The 19,363-nt window shown below is 40.2% G+C and overlaps 1 protein-coding gene across 6 annotated transcripts in view; it reads right to left on the bottom strand.

Annotated features, from left to right (window-relative positions):
- Nucleotides 1-19,363, bottom strand: part of PIGU (phosphatidylinositol glycan anchor biosynthesis class U) — a 156,409-nt gene that overhangs the window by 116,382 nt on the left and 20,664 nt on the right. For 3 of the 6 annotated variants that reach the window (XR_013179694.1, XM_077170833.1, XM_077170841.1), the window contains exon 1: nucleotides 5,451-5,604. The exons of the other annotated variants lie outside the window; for them this stretch is intronic. Coding sequence is in view for 2 of the 3 variants with exons in the window: in XM_077170833.1 (XP_077026948.1) it covers nucleotides 5,451-5,580 (130 nt within the window). In the remaining variant the exon portion in view is untranslated. Of the gene's footprint in view, nucleotides 1-5,450; nucleotides 5,605-19,363 lie in introns of those variants that run through there. 6 annotated transcript variants of the gene reach the window in all.

Raw genomic sequence — 19,363 nt, 5'->3', positions numbered from 1 at the left:
CTGGACTTGACACTGGGAGGACATAAGTCAGAGCCTACTATTGGTCATCTTGCCAACACCTGGGAAAGGTCTTCCCGAATATACCTGTCTCAGTTTCTTAAGGCTGCCATAACAAAGGACCACAAACTGAGTGCCTTAAAATAACAGAAATTTATATTCTCACAGTTCTGGAGGCTAGAGGTCCAAAATTAGAGTGTTGGTAAGGTCATGCTCCCTCTGTAACCTGAAGAGGAGAAACCTTCCCTGCCTCTTCCTAGTTTCTGATGGTTTGTCGGCCATCCTCGGCATTCCTTGACTTGCAGCACTTGAGTCTGTGCCTCAGCAATTATTTGACCTTCTCCCCTCATGTCTGTCTGTGCTTGTGATCAAATTTTCCTCTTCTTATATTGGTTTAGAGCTCACCTTAATCCAGTTTGGTCTCATTTTAACTAATCACCTCTTCAAAGATCCTATTTCCAAATCAGGTCACATTAATGGGCCCAGGGGTTAACATCTAAACAAATCTTTTTGAGACACAATTCAATCCTTAACCATACCCAATGTCAAGATGAACAGAAAATAAATCCTGTTGAGAGAATAGAGCCTTTGGCTCCAATTAGGTCTGAAGCCAAGATCTACCCTTAGATTGTTCAGTTATATAAGCCAGCAAGTTCATTCTTTATTATACTTTGGCCAGTTGAGTCGGGGTTCTGTCATATGCACATGAGAGACCTGAGAATACACAAATTTAAAATCCTTCAGACAACTGAAGATAGCAATCATCACCTCCAAGTATACAATTTCTCCTTCACTCCCTTTTAAAATCAGTTCATGATTACACCCAGTCAATTTTATTTGGATCCAGGGCCCTTCAACCAAAGAAGTGATCACTCAAAACACGCAAAATGTCATGTGAAACCAGAAGGGCTCTAATTTTGGTATTTTCAAATGCCTGCCTGTTATCTGTTTTCATAAATATTCCACTTTAGCATATACTCTGAAACAAGTGATGCTTACAGATGCTGTAAACCTCACCCCCTCAAATTAGAAAAATAATTATTCAGACTTAAATAGATTTAGATGAGTGATAACCAAATATCTCTGTTCAGCCTTAGATATTGGCCCCAAGCTCCAGACTAAATCTGAACATCATACTATCACCTTATATACACTACATTAAACAGTTACTGCTCTGTCCTTTCTGACTCACCTATTCAGCCAAAGTCACTACTGTTCTCCCTATAATCTAAACTCAAATCTTAGAATTAGCCATTTTGGCTTCTATTAAGTGCTGCGAATGTAATAAAAGTTCAACATGAATAATCTCATTTAATGGAATACATATTATAACCTTGTTTTATAGAAGAGAAAACAGATGTTAGAGGTCACACAGCTAGTTAAATGGCAAGAGCCAGGATTCAGATCCTTTCTGAGATTCCAGACCCTGTGCTTTTAATCACCTCATCACATTGTCTTATCTTTGGATCCTTTACCCTGTTTATCCAACAAGTCACAAAATCTTATCCTTCCTTTTCTTCAATATTTATCTAGAAGTTGCTATGCATCTATTCTATAACAGGGACAAAGGATTCAAGAATAAGTAAAATACAACTTTGGCCTTCAAGAAGCTCTTAGTCAAAGGGGCGGGCCGCGGTGGCTCAGCGGGCAAAGTGCTTGCCTGCTATGCCGGAGGACCTCGGTTCGATTCCCGGCCCCAGCCCATGTAACAAAAACGGAGAAACAAAATACAATAAAACAAGAAAATGTTTAAAAGATGTTTCCCTTTCTTCCTCCTTTCCTTCCTTCCTTCTCTCTGTCTTTCCTTAAAAAAAAAAAAAAAAAAAAAAAAAGAAGCTCTTAGTCAAAGGAAATGTCCTCATGTAGATTGTAATGGTGAAGACACGGCTATGTGAACCATTGATGCTTTACTTAGGTTGGGTTGTATCATGTGCAAAAACTGTTTAAAAATGAACGAAGAGATACAAGTGCTAGAGAAAATGTGGAGAAAGAGATGTACCTATTCACTGTTGGTAGGGAAACAGAACGATACAGCCCCTCTGGAGGGCAGTACAGTGGTCTATAGGGGCAGGGTTGCCATATAATCCTGCAACCCCACTGCCAAGTATATACTTGGAGGAACTGAGAGTGGGGACATGAATGGACATTTTCACACTAGTGTTTACGGCAGCAATGTTCAAGATTTGCAATGGATGGAGGTGGCCTAAGGTTTCATTGACTGAGGAATGGAAGGGAGAACTGTGGTGTATACATATAACAGACTACTGAGTGGCTGCAAAAAGGAATGAAGTTGTAAGACATGCAACCAGGTGAATGAATCTTGAGGACAGTATGTTGAATGAAATGTCAGAAACAAAAGGTCAAATATTATCATGCCTCATTCATATGGACTAACTGTAAGATAAAAACTTGGAGAATTAAAGTTGAGAGCATGGGTTATCATGTTGGGACCTATTGTAAAAGTTCCTAGATTATAAACTCTTACAGTAGTCACATATATTCATGAGTTGTAACTGTTATTTCTAAATTCTGAGATGCTGAGCTATTTGTGTATAACCTGGTCATTCCCTGGAACTGCAGGTTTATGTGTGACACCCGAGACTCAGAGTCAGAGCTCTGAAGCTATGAAGTAAGCATTTACTCATATAACAACTGTTAAAAAAGTTGAAAAAGTGATCAAACTTTGATTACAGATATGAATGAAGCTGATCTGGATAGGAATAAGGTAAATCAGAATATAGGGTAAAGGATGATATAGTCTATACTTTAAAACCTCAACTTCTGTGCAAGACCAAAGGAAGAGATGTTTATTTGGTGCAAAATTTGTATTTTTCGTAGCACATTATCCAAATTAGCTTGTATGGTCAGTTTATTCAAACACCATAAGTACCTGGAATCTTCAAAAGGGAGTGACAGCTTGTTGGTTTGTGCAGGTTAGTGTGATGCCCCAATATATCTCAGAGTAATCTGAGCAGAGAATAAGAAAGTATTTGCAAAGTACCCTTGGGGGACTTGGGAGGAAATAGCCAACTTCCCCATCTGGGGAATTCCTGATATTCCCTGATATGTCCCACAAGCAGTGGGGACAACCAATTCAATAAGCTGAGCCCTCAATCTTGGGGCTCGCCCCCATGAAACTTATTTCCGCAAAGGAGATGCTAAGCCTACTTATAATTATACCTAAGAGTAACACCCAAAGAACCTCTTTTGTTGCTCAGAGGAGGCCTCCTTCTCTAAGCCAATTTGACAGGTGACGTCACTGCTCTCCCAGGAACCCAGGGAATGAACTGGGATCCAGCATTATGGGATTGAGAAAGCCTTCTTGAACAAAAAGAGGAAGAAAGAAATGAGACAAAATAAAGTTTCAGTGGCTGAGAGATTTCAAACAATCAGAGGTTACCCTGGAGGGTATTCTTATGCATTATATAGATATCCCTTCTTAGTTTATGGTAGATTGGAATGGTTAGAGGGAAGCACCTGAAACTGTTGAATTGTATCCCAATAGCCTTGATTCTTGAAGATGATTGTATACCTATATATCTTTTATAATGTGACCGTGTATTGTGAAACTTGTGGCTGACACTCCCTTTACTCAGCATATGGACAGTTGAATAAAAAAAATAAGGACAAAAAATAAAGAAATAATGGGGGAGTGATAAAGGGTAAAAAAATTGGGTAGGTTGCAAAACAAGTGGTCAATGAAAGGAGGGATTAGGAGATGTACGGGTTTTTTTCTTTTTGTTTTTAATTTCTTTTTCTGGGGTGACATTCTAAAAATTATCGTGGTGATGAATACACAACTATATGACATTGTGAGCCACCGATTATATACTTTGGATGGACTGTATGGTATGTGACAATAACTCAAAAATATTTTTCTAAAAAATAAGCTCTTAGTATAGTGGAGAAACAAGATATAAACAAATAATTATGATAAATGGTGAGAAATGTTCTTAATAGAGGGATGTATAAAGTGCTATGAGAGAACAGGAAGAAGGACTTACAACTGCCCATAGTTCTGGTATTCAGAAGAAAGCAAGAAGAAACCAAGTGGTTTCAGTTCAGTTCAACAAATAATTTATACAAAGATAGCAAGTTCAAGCATTTATCATCTTACACATGAATTACCACTACCTTTATTACGAGTTGTCAACTGGGAAACCTGGGAAAGTTGTTTAATTTCTCTAAATCTTAAATTTCTTGTCTGTAAAATGGGGAAAATAACTCCCTCTATCTCATAGGATTACTGTGAAGATTAAATGAGAAAAGGTATGCAAAAGATTTACTATAGTCCTACATAGTAAATTTAAAAGTACCTTTTTAAATTTAAAACCTTAATTCTATACTTACTCATAAAACATCCATACATTATATTATTCCCCATTCCTAAACAACTATGGGAAAACATCAAAACTTTAGCATTTAAAGCCCTTCACAGACAGGAAGGGGTCTTCTGGGATGTTGCTAGTAATGTTCTGTTTCTTTATCTGGGTGGCAGCTACATGTGTGTGTTCAGTTTGTAAAAATTCATTGAGCTCTACGTTTATTACATATGCTTGTATGTATACTGTAATTTAGTAAAAAGGTTTTGTTTTAAAAAAAAAAAAAAAGTTCAAGTTCTGGCCCCAACCTAACACCCAACCCCACTCCGTCATTACCCTACTCTAGATAAATGTTTCACTTCCTTGAACATTTCTGGATCCTGCTTATATTCTACTACCTGGAACACCCTCTCTAGGAACGCCCTCCCTATGCCATCTCCCTTTCCCAAACTTTCATTCTTCAAGAGCCAACTCAAATTCCAGATCCTTAAGAACTGAAAAAGGAGAGGTCAGTTTATTCAGAGTCAGAGACTCTAAGGAACTGGGTGGACACAGAAAATACACTTTTCATACTTGGTCCTAACTGTCTGCTGTTGGTCTCCCCCACTAGCCTGCGGCCTTTGCCGCCCAAGATCTGAATCTCATTGTAGGTGCTATTCCAAAACAATGTTTGATGAAGAATTTAAAGAAGGAACAGGGGGAAACTGAACTGCAAGCCCCAGACTGAGTACATGCATCTAAGCACAAACAGGTAAACACTTCATACACACCCTCATCGCTTAAGTAAGCCTCCTCACGCCGGCCTCCTTCTACCTCTGGAAGCAAAGCCCGCGCTCCCCAAGTAAATCCCACCTCACCCAGTACCCTCAGCGGGACACACCCCCTCAGATCCTACCCCTCTGGCTATCTGGCCCCCAGGGCCTCATCCCCCTGGCTCCCACCCATACTCCCTCCACGCAGCAGCCCCGCCCTCAAGCCACGCCCCCACCCCCCGTGTCGTCCCTCAGGACCCCAAGAGCAGGTCAGTTTCCTCAGAACCTTGCGTTCTCAGCCTCTGCCCCCGCCTCTCGTTCACAGAGGCCCGGAAAGCGCAAGCGGGGCCTGGCTGCCAACTCGAGCCAGTGGCCTCACCTCTCTTCCAAGAGCTCAGTGGGGACACCACCTCCACCCTCTCGGAAATGAATTCGGCCAGGCTGGAGCGGAACAGGGCCGCCCGCACGGTCACAGCCACCACCAGCACCAGGGCCAAGGGAGCCGCCATGATAGCTGGGGCGGGCACGCAGGCGGGGTGGGAAAGGCGGGGCGGGAGAGCCTCGCGGCCTGCGCACCGCCCCCTGTAGTTCCACGGTGCGGCGCGCGCCCCTTGGGCCGCCGAAACTGGCAGTTCTCTGGAACTACCACTCCCAGGAAGCATTGCGGGCAGGAGACCCGGGAGGACGGAGAGCGGGACGACTCAACCTGTGGTGAAGAGTTGGGTGACGCCTCCCAGAGCAGGTGAATTGCAAGATTGCGCGGGGACTGAAGCGCTGCTGAAAGCAGACAGAGAAGCCAGAGCAGTTATCTTCCTAGGATTGTGGACGAGTTTAAAAAGATATTCACTTCATTCTTATGTGTATGTGTTTTAATGTTAAAATGCTTTCCTATTATGTTTTTAAAGAGATTTATTTATTTTACAGTTTATTGAACACCACCCATACGCCAGAGGTTCTGAGGATATCTTTTGGAGTAGAAGACAGATTTATTTGTCTGTGACCTCGAACCATTTCGTTACCTTTTTTGTTCCTTAGCTTCCTCATCTGAAAAATGTGCTGGAGTTGGCGCATACGGCTCGCTGGAGACGACTGAGAAACGCTTAGAAATTTTGCCACAGTTATTATTAAGATAAACACGGTTATTATTAAAAGTTAAAATGTGTAAACTTAAAATGAGGTAAATTATACTAAAAGATAAATACCCCAAACTCATCACTTCCTACGTATTGAGTCGCACTGAAGTTTTATCCTTCAGTGCTCTTGAGTTTATTTGCCACTGAAATACTACACAGTGGTGTGCTAAGGCCCTTTTCTTCCCATGTCCGTGTTCAGTGACATTAGGTTAGTAACTGGAAATATGCCTTGGTTAGGAGTGTTTATAGCGCAGAAATCAGCAGCTACAAATCAATGCTTTGGGCTTTGGAGAGCTGGTTGATAAGTACATTTCATTAGTTAATATATGAAAAGTGCTTGAGGTAAGTGCTCATATAGCCATGACAAATAATGGTAAATAAATGTACAAGGAAATTTCAGATATGTGAAGAAAATGAACCAGTGCATGATAGAGAATAACTATTGGTGGAAAAGCACTGGTAATCCTGGACAAGGTGGTCATGAAAGGCTCTGAGAAGATGTGACATTTGAGCTGAGTTCTAAAGTTTGAGAATCTAATCAGAACTTCAAGAGGGAAAGCCCTGAAGCAGGAAACAGCAAGGTATATTTGAGAATCAGAAAGGAAACAAGTATGGGTCAAGTGGGAGTGACCAAAGGAAAAAGTGGTAGAAGATATAGTAGAGAAGAAGGTAGCAACTTTTTGGACGTGGTTGGGAATTTGGGTTTTACTCAAAGTACAACCCATTGGACTATTAGATCATTTTAAATCAGAAAGTGATGTGGCCAGGTGTATATTTTAAAAGATCACTGTACTCCCAGGCCCTATGACGGCTGTTGGGAAATATCGTGGTGACAACATTGCACCCCTGGCTTAATGGAATTTGTAGGGTAATAGAAGAGATACAATGGTCAAGGAATGACACAAGTAAAAGTAAAATGATCAGAGAAGGAAAAGGGAGCAGGATACTAGGAGAATAGAAATAGCCTCAGCTTATAGCTTTCTAAACCAGTAGAAGGGGCTGTCTCCATTAGGTGATGGAGGATTATGGAAGGGTGCTATACTTGAGCTCATTTTGTCTATATAAACTTCTTTCCTAAAATGTAGGTGTTGATATTCCCTTTTACATAAAGGAAGTGATATATGTACTACATAGCCTTAGAGCCATTGTAGCATGGGGTGGTTAAGGACACTGACTCTGGAGTCAGACAAATCTGTGTTCAAATCTCATCAATACCAGTTCTTTGCTTTCACTTTTAGTAAGTTATTTAACCCCTCAACCCCGATTTCCTCACTTAAAAAATAGAGAATGAACAAGGTAATGCAAAGTGAAATGGTGAGCATATATATATATTAGTTAGTTGTTGCAGTATTATTAACATCATCCTAACAGATGACTTGAAAATTCTCCTTAGGTTGAGGATTGTCTTTGGGAGAAAAAAAACAATAGTGTTTAGCCATTTGGGATGGAGAGTGTGATCCAAATATGTACTTGGATCATAGTCCTCAATGTAAGAGCTAAAACTATAAAATTCCTAGAAGAAAACAGAAGTAAATCTTCATGACCTGAAGTTAGGCAATGGTTTTTTTTTTTTTTTTTAAGATACAACCTCAAAAGTACAAGCAACAAAAGAATAAATGGATAAGTTGGAAGTTGAATTCCATCTAAATTTGAAACATTTGTGCTTAAAGGACACCATCAGGAAAGCGAAAAGACAACCCACAGAATGGGAGAAAACAACTGCAAATCATATTTGTAATGGAGCTTTATCCAGAAAATATAAAGAACTCCTATAACTCAGTAATTGAACAACCAGATTAAAAAATGGTTAAAGGATTTGAATAGACATTTCTCCAAAGAAGAAATAGAAATGGCCAATAAGCACATGAAAACCATCAGGGGAATGCAAATCAAAACCACAATGAGAGGCTGCTTTGAGACCACTAGGATAGCTGTAATAAAAAAGACAGATAGCAAGTGTTGGTGAAGATTTGGAGAAATTAGGAAATATATTGCCAGTGGAAATGTAAGATGCTATAACCACTTTAGAAAACAGTTTCCATTCCTCAAAAGTTAAACATAAGAGTTACTCATCAATTCCACCACTCCACTATATACCTGAGAGAAATGAAAATATCCTGTCCAGACAAAAACTTGTACACCGATGTTCAAAAGAGCATTATGGGGGTGTATGCGAGGGTAGCTCATTGGTAGAATTCTCATCTGCCACGTGGGAGACACGGGTTCAATTTCCAGCCTATGCACTTCTTCCCCCTCCAAAAGAATACAAAAAAACAAACAAGCAAAAATTCAACAAATGCTGCTGCAATAATGGGATACTCACATGGAAAAAGAATGAAGTGTGATGCTGCCATACATCATTAAAAAAAAAAAAGCATGCATTATAGCCAAAAAGTGAAAACAACCCAAATGTCCATTTTGTTTGCCTATGAATGTGGATAAACAACAGTCTGTCCATGAATGGAACACTGTTCCGCCATAAGAAGGAATGAAGTATTGATACATGCTACAATAAGGATGAACCCTGAAAACAAGCATCATGTTAAGTTGAAAAAGCCAGTCACAAAAGACTACATTTTGCATGATTCTAGTTGTATAAAATGTCCAGAATAGAAAAATCTACAGAAACAAAAAATAGATTAGTAGCTACCTGGGGCTAGAGAGGGGGAGAGTCAGGAATTGGGAATGACTGCTAATAGTTACAGGGTTTCTTCTTGGGGTGGTAAAAATATTCTAAAATTAGATTGTGATGATGGTTGCACAATTCTGTGAATGTAATGAAAACACTGAACTTATTATATACTAAGTGGGTGAATTTTATAGTATGTGAATTTTATCTCAACTTTTTAAAAAAATGAGTGTGCATCAGATGTCACTTGACAGTCTTAAAATGTAAATTTCCTAGTTCTGTTCTAGAGATTTCGATTCACCAGGTGTGCAGTGAAACCCAGGTAACTGCATACTTAACAATCTGTCCAGATAATTCTGATGCTGTGCTTCAGAAATCACACTTAGTAAAACATTACCATGAAGTCAAGTGACTTATGCAACAAAAAGATGAGAATAGTAATAATAGCTAACACGGACTGAGAGCTCACTATGTGCTGCTAAGTACTGTTATAGTGCTTTACATGTTTTGATTCTCACAACACATAAGGTTATGCACTATTATCTTCCCCATTACAATACGCAGATGAAGAAACATAGGCATGAAGAGGTTTAGCGATTCGTCTAAGGTCACACAGCTAGAAAGTGGCAGAACCAGGTTTTGAGTGTTGCTCCAGATACTGTGGTTAAGTTTCTCTGCCTGAGAAAATGAGAGGAATTTGGGTTGGGTTGAGTTGGGTTGGGTTGTTTTTTTTGTTGTCACTGAGGAAACTAGAGAATATAAAAGAAGGAGATAATAGAGGAGGAACAAGTAAGGTGATTTCTCTCTAGAGAAACTAGAGATTCCAGGTGATATATGGGTTACCTACAGGGGAAAAAAATTGAGGCCCTGGGAAATTAAGTAAACAACTTAAAGCCACCCACTTGTGTAGTTTTTCCTTTTAGCATATATTCAGCACCTACCATTTGCCAGTCCTATGCTAGGTTCTGGAGATACAGCTGTATCTTTGATTCCAAATAACAGAAACTGATTCTGTCCATCTTAAATATAAAATAAATTAATAGAAAACTATAAGGGAGAATCCAAGAGAAAATTGGGTAGCCAGACTTGGAGTAATTAGGACCCAGGCAGGCAGTGACACAGGGCATGAATAGCAGAAACCACTTGTCATATCAACCAGTTACCACCACTGGAATGAGTGAACTCCAACCAGTTTTTAATGACTTTGCCATTCAAGAACCAGAGTTCTGGGAAAGAGCATGATGTCAACTGAGATTAGGTCCTATGCCTGTCTCTTGGCTGTATGTAAGGCAGCAAGAGAAAAGGCTGTATGGGAAGTTGAATGATGAATTCACCATGCTTGCCTTAGGACAGCACTCCCAGGAGGCGATTGGGCAGCTATGAGGAAGGATGATTGGATGCTGGATTTTTTTTTTTAAGACAGATGCCCTCTAATCATGATGGACAGATGCCCTCTAATCATGATGGTAAGCAAGATCGACACAGTTGCTGCTCTATTGGAGCTCACAGTCTAGCAAAGGAATCACAGAAAATAAAGGTGGCAGACAAATAAAATCATTGGAAGTTGTAGTTAGACATATGAGGGCAATAGACCAGAAGTAATGATAATGAATAACCTGGGGACTTAGTTTAGATTGGGTTGGGTGGTCAGGGAAAGCCTGTCTGAGGAAATTATATTTAAGCTGAGACCTGAAGGATGAGAAGAGGTCAGTAATGGAAAGAATCGACAATGGTACATGTGGGGAAACTGAAATTGAGGTTATAATGAGTTTGCAATGAGGGAGGCCAATGTAGTCAGAGTAAAGTGAGTAAGAGGTGAGACTGGAGAAGAAGTAAACAAGGGCCATGACACTTTGATTTTATTCTAAGAGCAATGAGAAGTCTACCAAATGGTTTCAAGCATGATCATAATTTAGCTTTTTAAAATATCCCTCTGGCTACTAAGAGAAGAATGGATTGGAGGGGGCAAGAGTGGCAGAAGGGACACCAGTGAGGAGGTTGTTGCATCATTCAGGTGAAAGCTGGTGGCTTAGAACAAGGTGGTGGGAAAGAAGTGAGTGGATTCAAGAGATATTTTGATGTAGCATTGATCAAAGCATTTCCCAGTCCCTGTTCATCTTGTTCCAGACTCAGATTCTGGCTCTTGTAAAGGCCTGATGGACAGTTCTCTGAGATTTCCATTAGTAAAAATCTAAGAGGCAGTAAATTACAACAATAATCAGACTGACGAGAAGTCAGAATTGTTAAAAAAAAAAAAAGAAAACAACAACTGGGGGCTTTTCCCCTTCCTGGCTGCCTGAGGACCAGTAACTATTATGAATGCACAAGTAACCACCCATGCTAGGAAGTTCATGACATCCCAACTGTCTCAACAGAAATGACTGTTCAGAGATATCTTTTATTTTGGGAAGGCAATAGTACCTAAGCCACTAATTTTAGAAAATCTAACCAAAATGTATAAGAACACATCAGATATTATCTTTGTCTTCAGATTTGATCCTACTTTGGTGGTAGAAGGTAACAGTCTTGAATTTTTTTTTTTTTTTTGCTTTTTTTAATTTATTAATTAAAAAAATTAACAACAAACAAACAAAAATATTAACATATCATTCCATTCTACATGTACAATCAGCAATTAACAGTCTTGAATTTAATTTATGATTCCTCAGGTTATGCAATGAAAAATCAACACAAACATAGACTTGCAAGACATGGCTTGGATGATAAGAAAAGGGCCTCAAGAATGGAGTGAAACAAAGTCAAGGTTGCTATAAAAGTGAAAGGAAGGATTAGAGATATTGCAATAGCTTGATCTGTGGTCACTATGCAGATTTTTCACCTGACAATAATAAACTATAAAACTTAAAAATAACCACTAACAACTCAACCAAGTTGGGGTTGGGGGCAGAATGTAGAAGGCAGTGGCACTTAGGGAAAAATAACTAAAAGCATCCTAGAGATTGAAAAGTAGGAAGAGCCTGATCTAGTTTATTGCACAGATTGAAAAACAAAGGCCCAGTGAGAAGCGGCTCTTGGGCCCAGGCTCATGCAGCAAGTTAGCAGTGGCAGTGGGCCCAGAAACCAGGGTTCTCTCTGTCTGTCTCCTACATTAGCTGTTTCTGGGCTGGGTCTTTGTCGAGGCCCACTGGGACATGCCAACCTCTTGTCAACTCTCAGGCCCAAGTATTTTAAGGGCCCAAAAGGAATGAGAGATCTGGTTTTACATAATGCTCTGAGGACAGATTTCCGGGACCCAGAGCCACCAGCTCTACCAGTTTCCTTCCTGTCCTCTACCCGCAAATGCCCACGATTACAAAAGCTACTCTTTCATTAGGAAAACAAGGCCAAGATGTGAACTAGGCCTACAACCTGAAGCCTGTAGACTGGCTCCCCAACCTCTACCTGAACCCCTTTCCCACTCCAGGAGTCACACACTCCCCACAGCCACCCTCCAAGGCCTTCATGCCTTCCTGGCCAAATACACATAATACTTTTCTGCTCTGGGAGAAGAGACAGGTATCCCTGTTCCTTCTCCGGCATTCATTTTCCCTTTTTCCTTCACTCACAGGACTCTGAATTGCTCAACAATGTGATATGATTAAGATTGCCCTCACCCTCCTCTCCAAAAATGAGCCCTAAATGATTTACAATAATCAATTCATGCCAAACCTATGGCCAATAGTGATTGGTGCAGGGATGAGGATATGACCCAAAATAGGCCAATCATAGCCAATAAAGCTCAACTCTGGGTCTTGGATTGAGCCACTGGGGAAATGTTTTTTTTTTCTTTTCTGCTGTATTTGAGCTTGGAAGCACACAGTCCAAGGGGCAGTTGGCAGCTATCTGTCAAGCTTACACATACAAGGCAAGACAAGGCAAGACCTGACTGATTCTACTGGGAAAGATATTAGAGCCACTTGTAGATTTAAATAGTTTGGTATTCACACAGTGAGCAAGAAGAATAAGCTCCATGGTCTTTGCTCCATACACCAAAAAGGATGATGTGGAAACAAAAAGGGCTGGGTTACTGCAACATGAGTTGTGGAATAACCTGTTATTGAGGAGCCAGTTCTAGAATGCAGTTAAGTGTTTTTTGTTCTGCAGCTCTGTTCTGAGGAGGGTGGGACAGAAAGCCTCGTACCTTATCAGAACCTGGGAAGCAATGAAAAACTCCCAGGGGAGACAGAGAGGCAAGTGGGAGACAGCCGCAGCTCCTTACAAGTTCATCCCCTCGTGTTCTTGGAGGACCACAGGCATTCTGCCAAGACTTAGATGAGTTGCAGTTCCAGCCTTTGCCCTCACAGACCATGTGGATATGTGCAGGGTCACCAGCACACCATGGTGGAACCATTCCCCTACACTACCATGTGGTCACAAAGAAAGGGCATGTTAAGAATTAAGCCATTCTTAGGAAGTGGTCTGGAGAAATGAGAAAAGACTAGCTCTTAGTTTCATTATTTAAGCCACTGGATCAAGCCTTGCCTGAAGGCAGTTATTACTGAACTGTTCATGTTTTCATCTAGTTTGAGTTGGGCCTTTAGTTTTTTGCAACCAAAAGTATCTTAATCAATACAACAGGAGATAGAACTCTACCTCCCAAGTGACTCTCATATACTTCCCTGGAATCAGTTATCATTTATATGTTGATGACTCTCAGATCTTCCTTCTAACAACTCCCTCTTCTTCCTTAATTCCTTATCTCTGTGAAAGGCACCAGTAATCTCTCAATTGCTCAATCAAAAACCTTGGCATGGGTTTTGACACCTCCCTCTCCCACTTCCCTCATATACAATCCTTTGGCCTAAATATCACTCAAATCTATGTACTTCCCTCCATCTTCACTGCCACTATGCTGGTCTAAGCTGGTACCATTTCTCACCTAGATTGATGTCTGCTAGACTTTACTAACTGGTCTCCTGCTACCACTTTTCATCTTCCAACTCTTTCCCCATACCTGAATAGTGCCTGACACCCATTAGGAACCATGACCTCTACCTAACACTTCTGCCTCGTCTTCCACCCCTCTGCCTCATTTGCACCTCAGAGAAAAAAAACTATCCAATCATTCCATCTGTAAATTTAACTTTGTACGTCCTCCACATCACCTGTCCTCATCTGGCAAAGTCCTACTTATCCTTCAAGACCCATTCTTAAATCCCTCTCTGTGAAGACTTTGGTTCTATCAGGGAGTCAGTTCTTCCTCTGTGCACTCAAAGCAGTTAGTGCCTCTAACCTGCACTTGCTGATCTTTACCTGGTAAGTCTGTTGTCTGAAGTTCTTGGGAATCTGATTCTTGTGTTTGTCATGTCTACTGATTCTGACTTATGGTGGACTGCTTCCTTATGTATTGCATAAGTTTGGATTATAAACTATTCGTTGGAAGGGATTTATATGTAGGAATCCTCTGAAACCTTCCATGGGTTAGATGGGACAGAAAGAAGGTCCTGGCAGAGCACATTTGCATTTGTTTCTTCTGTCAGCAGTCTGAGGGATAATTTCAGAGTGGGTCCCCTATTATGTTAATTTCTACCATCAGGATAATTTCACCAGCCATGTAGGTGACGTAAATATGAACCCCAAACCCATAGAGGGCAGGCATGTGGTTTTACATTCTGAAGAGATTTTTTTTTTACTTTTTTTTTATTAAATAAAAAAAATTAACAACAAACAAAAACATTAACATATCATTCCATTCTACATGAGATGTTTTTCCCCCATCCGAAGACTAGGGCAAGATGGATGCATATCCTTTTAGTCTCCCTTTTATAATGTTCAAGTGGTTTTGTTTTTTTCCTAGACTACCCTTTCACTTTGGGTATAGGTTTATCAAGGGTCCTAGATTTATCAAGGGTCTCACTTCCAACCCCTTCCTTCACGTAAGACCAGGTTTTCATCTCCCAAAATGTCTTTTAAAACCTAGGTGGTTGCAGATTTGGCTGTGTCTTTAAAAGGATGTTTATTTATTTTATTTCCAGCATTTCTTCTATGTGTCATGTAGCAGGATGTTCCAGATATTGTCAGGAAAGGAAGTTCAACTCAGTAGACTCAATTGTCATTGTCTGTTTACTTGTCTATTTTCTCCATGAGTATTAAGCTCTAGGAGGGCAGGGACTGGATCTGACTCATCTCTGGGTCAAGACATGGGGCCAAAGTTCTGGCACGATCAACATTCAGTGTGTTTGTTGATATTGAACCTTCCATTCAGACATCTCTAGCAATAGGGAGGTTGCTTTCTCCCAAGAAAGCCTTTTGCCTTTGGAGAGGAAGTAGGTTATTTGGGTGGCCACCTGGCTACTAGGATACAGTCCGCATCATCTCTCCCAAGACTCAGCTCCTCCACCCAGACTTTTCATCAGCCCCACTCTGAGCATGGCTGAAGACCTGGATTATCCCACTGATAACAAAGCTTTGGGCTTTGACTCAGGAAAAAAGCACATGGGTTAGTTCCATATGTAAACCTCATGCTTTCATGTACAGTTGATAAGTCTGAACTAGCACAACATTTTGGGAAAACGATTTGACAGCATCTATTGAAATTTGAAACACACATACCAATCAATCCTGCGATTCTTTTCTCTGAATCTATAGATACAAGGATAGATACTTTAGCATTGTTTCTAGCAGCAAAAAATTGAAAACCGCCTAAATGTCCATCAGTAAGTCATTGGACAAATAAATTATTTACAGCTATATAATAGGAATCTGCGAGGCAGCTTTTTTTTTTTTAATGAGTTAGATCTGTGTGTATTGACAGAGGTTGAACTCCAAGATACATCATTGAGTGAAAAATCTGAATCCTCAGGACAGAGGGTGTAATATGATATATTTAGATAAAAACAAACAAACCTATAAGCAGTGTATATTGTTATATCCTGAAGGGCATTTGGCAATATCTATCAATTTTTTAAATGCACCTAACCTCAACTGAGTAATCCCCACTAGGAGATACTTATTTTACATATAAATATGCAAAATAATGGGTAAGAAATATTAATCCTGAACAGTTTTTTGTTTTTTGTTTTTGGCATGGGCAGGCTCCGGGAACTGAACCTGGGTCTCTGGCATGGTAGGCAAGAATTCTGCCAATCAGCTACCATTGCACTGTCCACTGAATAGTTTTTTTGTTTTTGTTTTTTTTTTCATTTGGGGAGGCATCAGGAATCTAACCCGGGTATCCAGCATGGCAGGCAAGAATTCTGCTACTGAGCCACTGTCACACTGCCCTGAATAGTTTTTTAATAGCAAAATATTAGAAACATGATACCTGCCCATGTTAAAAAAAATATATATATATATATAAAATATATATTAGAAACAAACTTTCTTAAATAGGGGACTGGATAAATATAGCACATCCCAGTGATGGGATATTATGCATGTGCTCCACAGAATGATAAGTAAGGGTCTCCCAGATAAACAATAAAGTGGGAAAAGACAAATGCACAACAGTATGTCCATATAGGTGAAAAATGCATGTATGTATATATGCATTGGATTTTAAATGCATAGAATATCTCTGAAAGGCGTCACTAGAAACTGGAATTGGTGGTTGCTTCCAGTAAGGAGACTGGGTGGTTGAGGGATGAGGCGGACAGCTGTTTTTCACTGCATTATTCCCTTTCGAACCTTTGGAACTGAACCATGTCAATGTAATAAAGTAAGTAAATTAAAAAAAAAAGTTAAAGCATATTTCTATAACTAGAAGTAAAATAAACTCTACAAAACAAATATTTCAAATACATATTTATATATATATGCATATGTTATATAGAAAAAAGGATCGATGGTGGTGGTGGAAGGTCTCTGGGATTGGATGAGGGGTGGTCAAGGGTGTTCTTGACTTTATTCGGATTAATTAGATTTTCTGTTTATAAATTTAAAAAATAATAAAGATTGCTTGAATTTTATAAAATGTTTGCATCATTTAAAATACACTTTAATTAAAAAAAATAGGTTTGAGGTAGATAGAATACAACCATACCCCAGGTACAGGAGTCAAGTTGACCCTCCTTCTGAGGGAAGGAGATCTGCAGTATCCTTTATCCCACCTGCTTCCTCAGGGGCAGCCTGGCTCAGAGGGAGGCAACTGGGCTATTTCCAGAATCATGCCAAAGCCTCACCTGTTACCTCTCACCCACTTGGCAACCTGTACCCAACATTCTGGACTGAGAGCCAGAGCTGGTTGACCGTAGGACCATCACTCCAGAAGATCCATCAATGTAAGTTTGGGAAGGTCAGCCCAGGAAAATTGGGACATCTGGCTCCAAACCCCAACCTCTCTGTTCTTCCCCTTCAGTGCCCTGCCACTCACTTCCCACTGTCCAGTCCATGTTCCTCCCTCAGTCCACTCAGTGGAGAGAAGGCATCTAAAATACTCATTGGCCTAGATGTGTAGGGATTTAGTGTTCCCAATCTCTTGACTAGTTGTATTTTAGGAGGCATCTAAAAAGGGCAATGCTGAACTATGAGGGAGGACACAATAATGGTAGAGTTTTTGGCCCTGTGTAGGAAGGGATCTGTAGTGGCTTGGAACTGTACGTACTCTACAAAATCATGTTCTTAAAACTAATCCGTTCCTCTGGCTATAAATCTAATGTAAGTAGGACATTTAAAAAAATTTTATTTATTAGAGAAGCTATTGGTTTATAGAACAAACATACACAAAATACAGGATTCCTAGATACCACCCTATTGTAACACCTTGCATTGGTGTGGAATATTTGTTACATTTGATGATAGCATATTTTTATAATTGCACTATTAATTAAAGTTCATTGTTTCACTTAGGGTTCAATATGGATTTTTATGGAAAATATTTTCATAGACAAATCTTCACACACATACACATATTTTCATAGACAAATCTTCACACACAATGTGTACATCAGTGAACAATCAATGGCTCACAATATCATCACAAAGTTTTACATTCATCAACATTATCAATTTTAGAACATTTGTATCACTCCAGAAAAAGAAAAAGGAAAAAGAACTAACTCATACATCCCATACCCCTTGTCCCTTCCTCTCATTGACCACTTGTATTGCCATCTATCCGATTTATTTTACTCCTTATTCTCCCTATTATTTATTTATTTATTTATTTATTATTATTTTTTTACTCATCTGTTCATACCCTGGGTAATAGGAGCATCAGGCACAAGGTTTTCACAATCACACAGTCACATTGTGAAAGCTACATCATTATACATTCATCTTCAAGAAACATCGTTACTGGAACACAGCTTGTCATGGTTAGGGACAGGTGTCAACTTGGCCAAGTTGTGGTACCTGTTCATCTGATTGGGCAAGCGCTGGCCTGTCTGTTGCAATGAGGACATTTCATAGGATTAGGTCATGATCACGTCAGCTACATCCACAGCTGATTCCATTTGTAATCAGCCAAAGGGGAGTGTCTTCTGCAATTAGTGATGCTAAATCCAATCATGGGAAGCCTTTTAAGGAGGACTCAGAGGAGACAGGTTCCATTCCTGCTTTGGCTGGTGAGCCTCTCCTGTGGAGTTCATCCAGGCCATCCATCGGAGTCATCGGCTTCGCAGCCTGCCCTGTGGACTTTGGACTCTGCGTTCCTACGGTCACGTGAGACACTTTCATAAATTTTATATTTGCAAGTGTTCCCTGTTGACTCTGTTTCTCTAGAGAACCCTAACTAATACACAGCTCTACAGTTTCAGGCACTTTCCTCTAGCCTCTCTAACACACCTTAAACTAAAAAGGGGATATCTATATAATGCGTAAGAATAACCTGCAGGATAACCCCTCAACTCTGTTTGAAATCTCTCAGCCACTGACACTTTATTTTGTCTCATTTCTCTCTTCCTCTTTCTGGTGGAGAAGGTTTTCTCAATCCCTTCATGCTGAGTCCCAGTTTATTCTAGGATTCCTGTCCCACTTTGCCAGGGAGGTCCACACCCCTGGGAGTCATATCCCTTGTAGAGAGGGGGAGGGCAGTGAGTTTGCATGTCATGTTGGCTGAGAGAGAGAGGCCACATCTGAGCAACAAAAGAGATTCTCTGGGGGTGACTCTTAGGCCTAATTTTAAGTAGGCTTAGCTTATCCTTTGTGGGGATAAGTTTCGTAGGAACAAACCCCAAGATTGAGGGCTTGGCCTATTGATTTGGTTGTCCCCACTGCTTGCGAGAATATTAGGAATTCTCCAAATGGGGAAGTTGAATTTCCCCCTTTCTCGCCATTCCCCCAAGGGGACTTTACAAATACTTCTTTATTTGCTGTTCAAATTACTCTGGGATTTATCTTTGATCCATTTTGAGTTAATTTTTAAAATATAAGGTGAGATAGGGGCCCCTTTTTCTCCTGCTCCTTCTCCTCCTTCTTTTTGCAAATGGAGATCCACTTTTCCCAGCACCTTGTTGAAGGGACTACTCTTTCCAATTGAGTGGTCTTTGCCACTTTTTCAAAAACCAGTTGGCCTTAACCCAAGTATAAAATGGGAAAAGGAAACAAATAGATATTTCTCTGAAAGGCAATTACAAATGGCTAAAAAGCAGA

The sequence above is a fragment of the Tamandua tetradactyla genome, chromosome 1, assembly GCF_023851605.1.
Source record: "Tamandua tetradactyla isolate mTamTet1 chromosome 1, mTamTet1.pri, whole genome shotgun sequence".
Lineage (NCBI taxonomy): Eukaryota > Metazoa > Chordata > Mammalia > Pilosa > Myrmecophagidae > Tamandua > Tamandua tetradactyla.
Note: the sequence above shows the minus strand (reverse complement) of the source record. Positions and strands in the feature narration are given on the sequence as shown.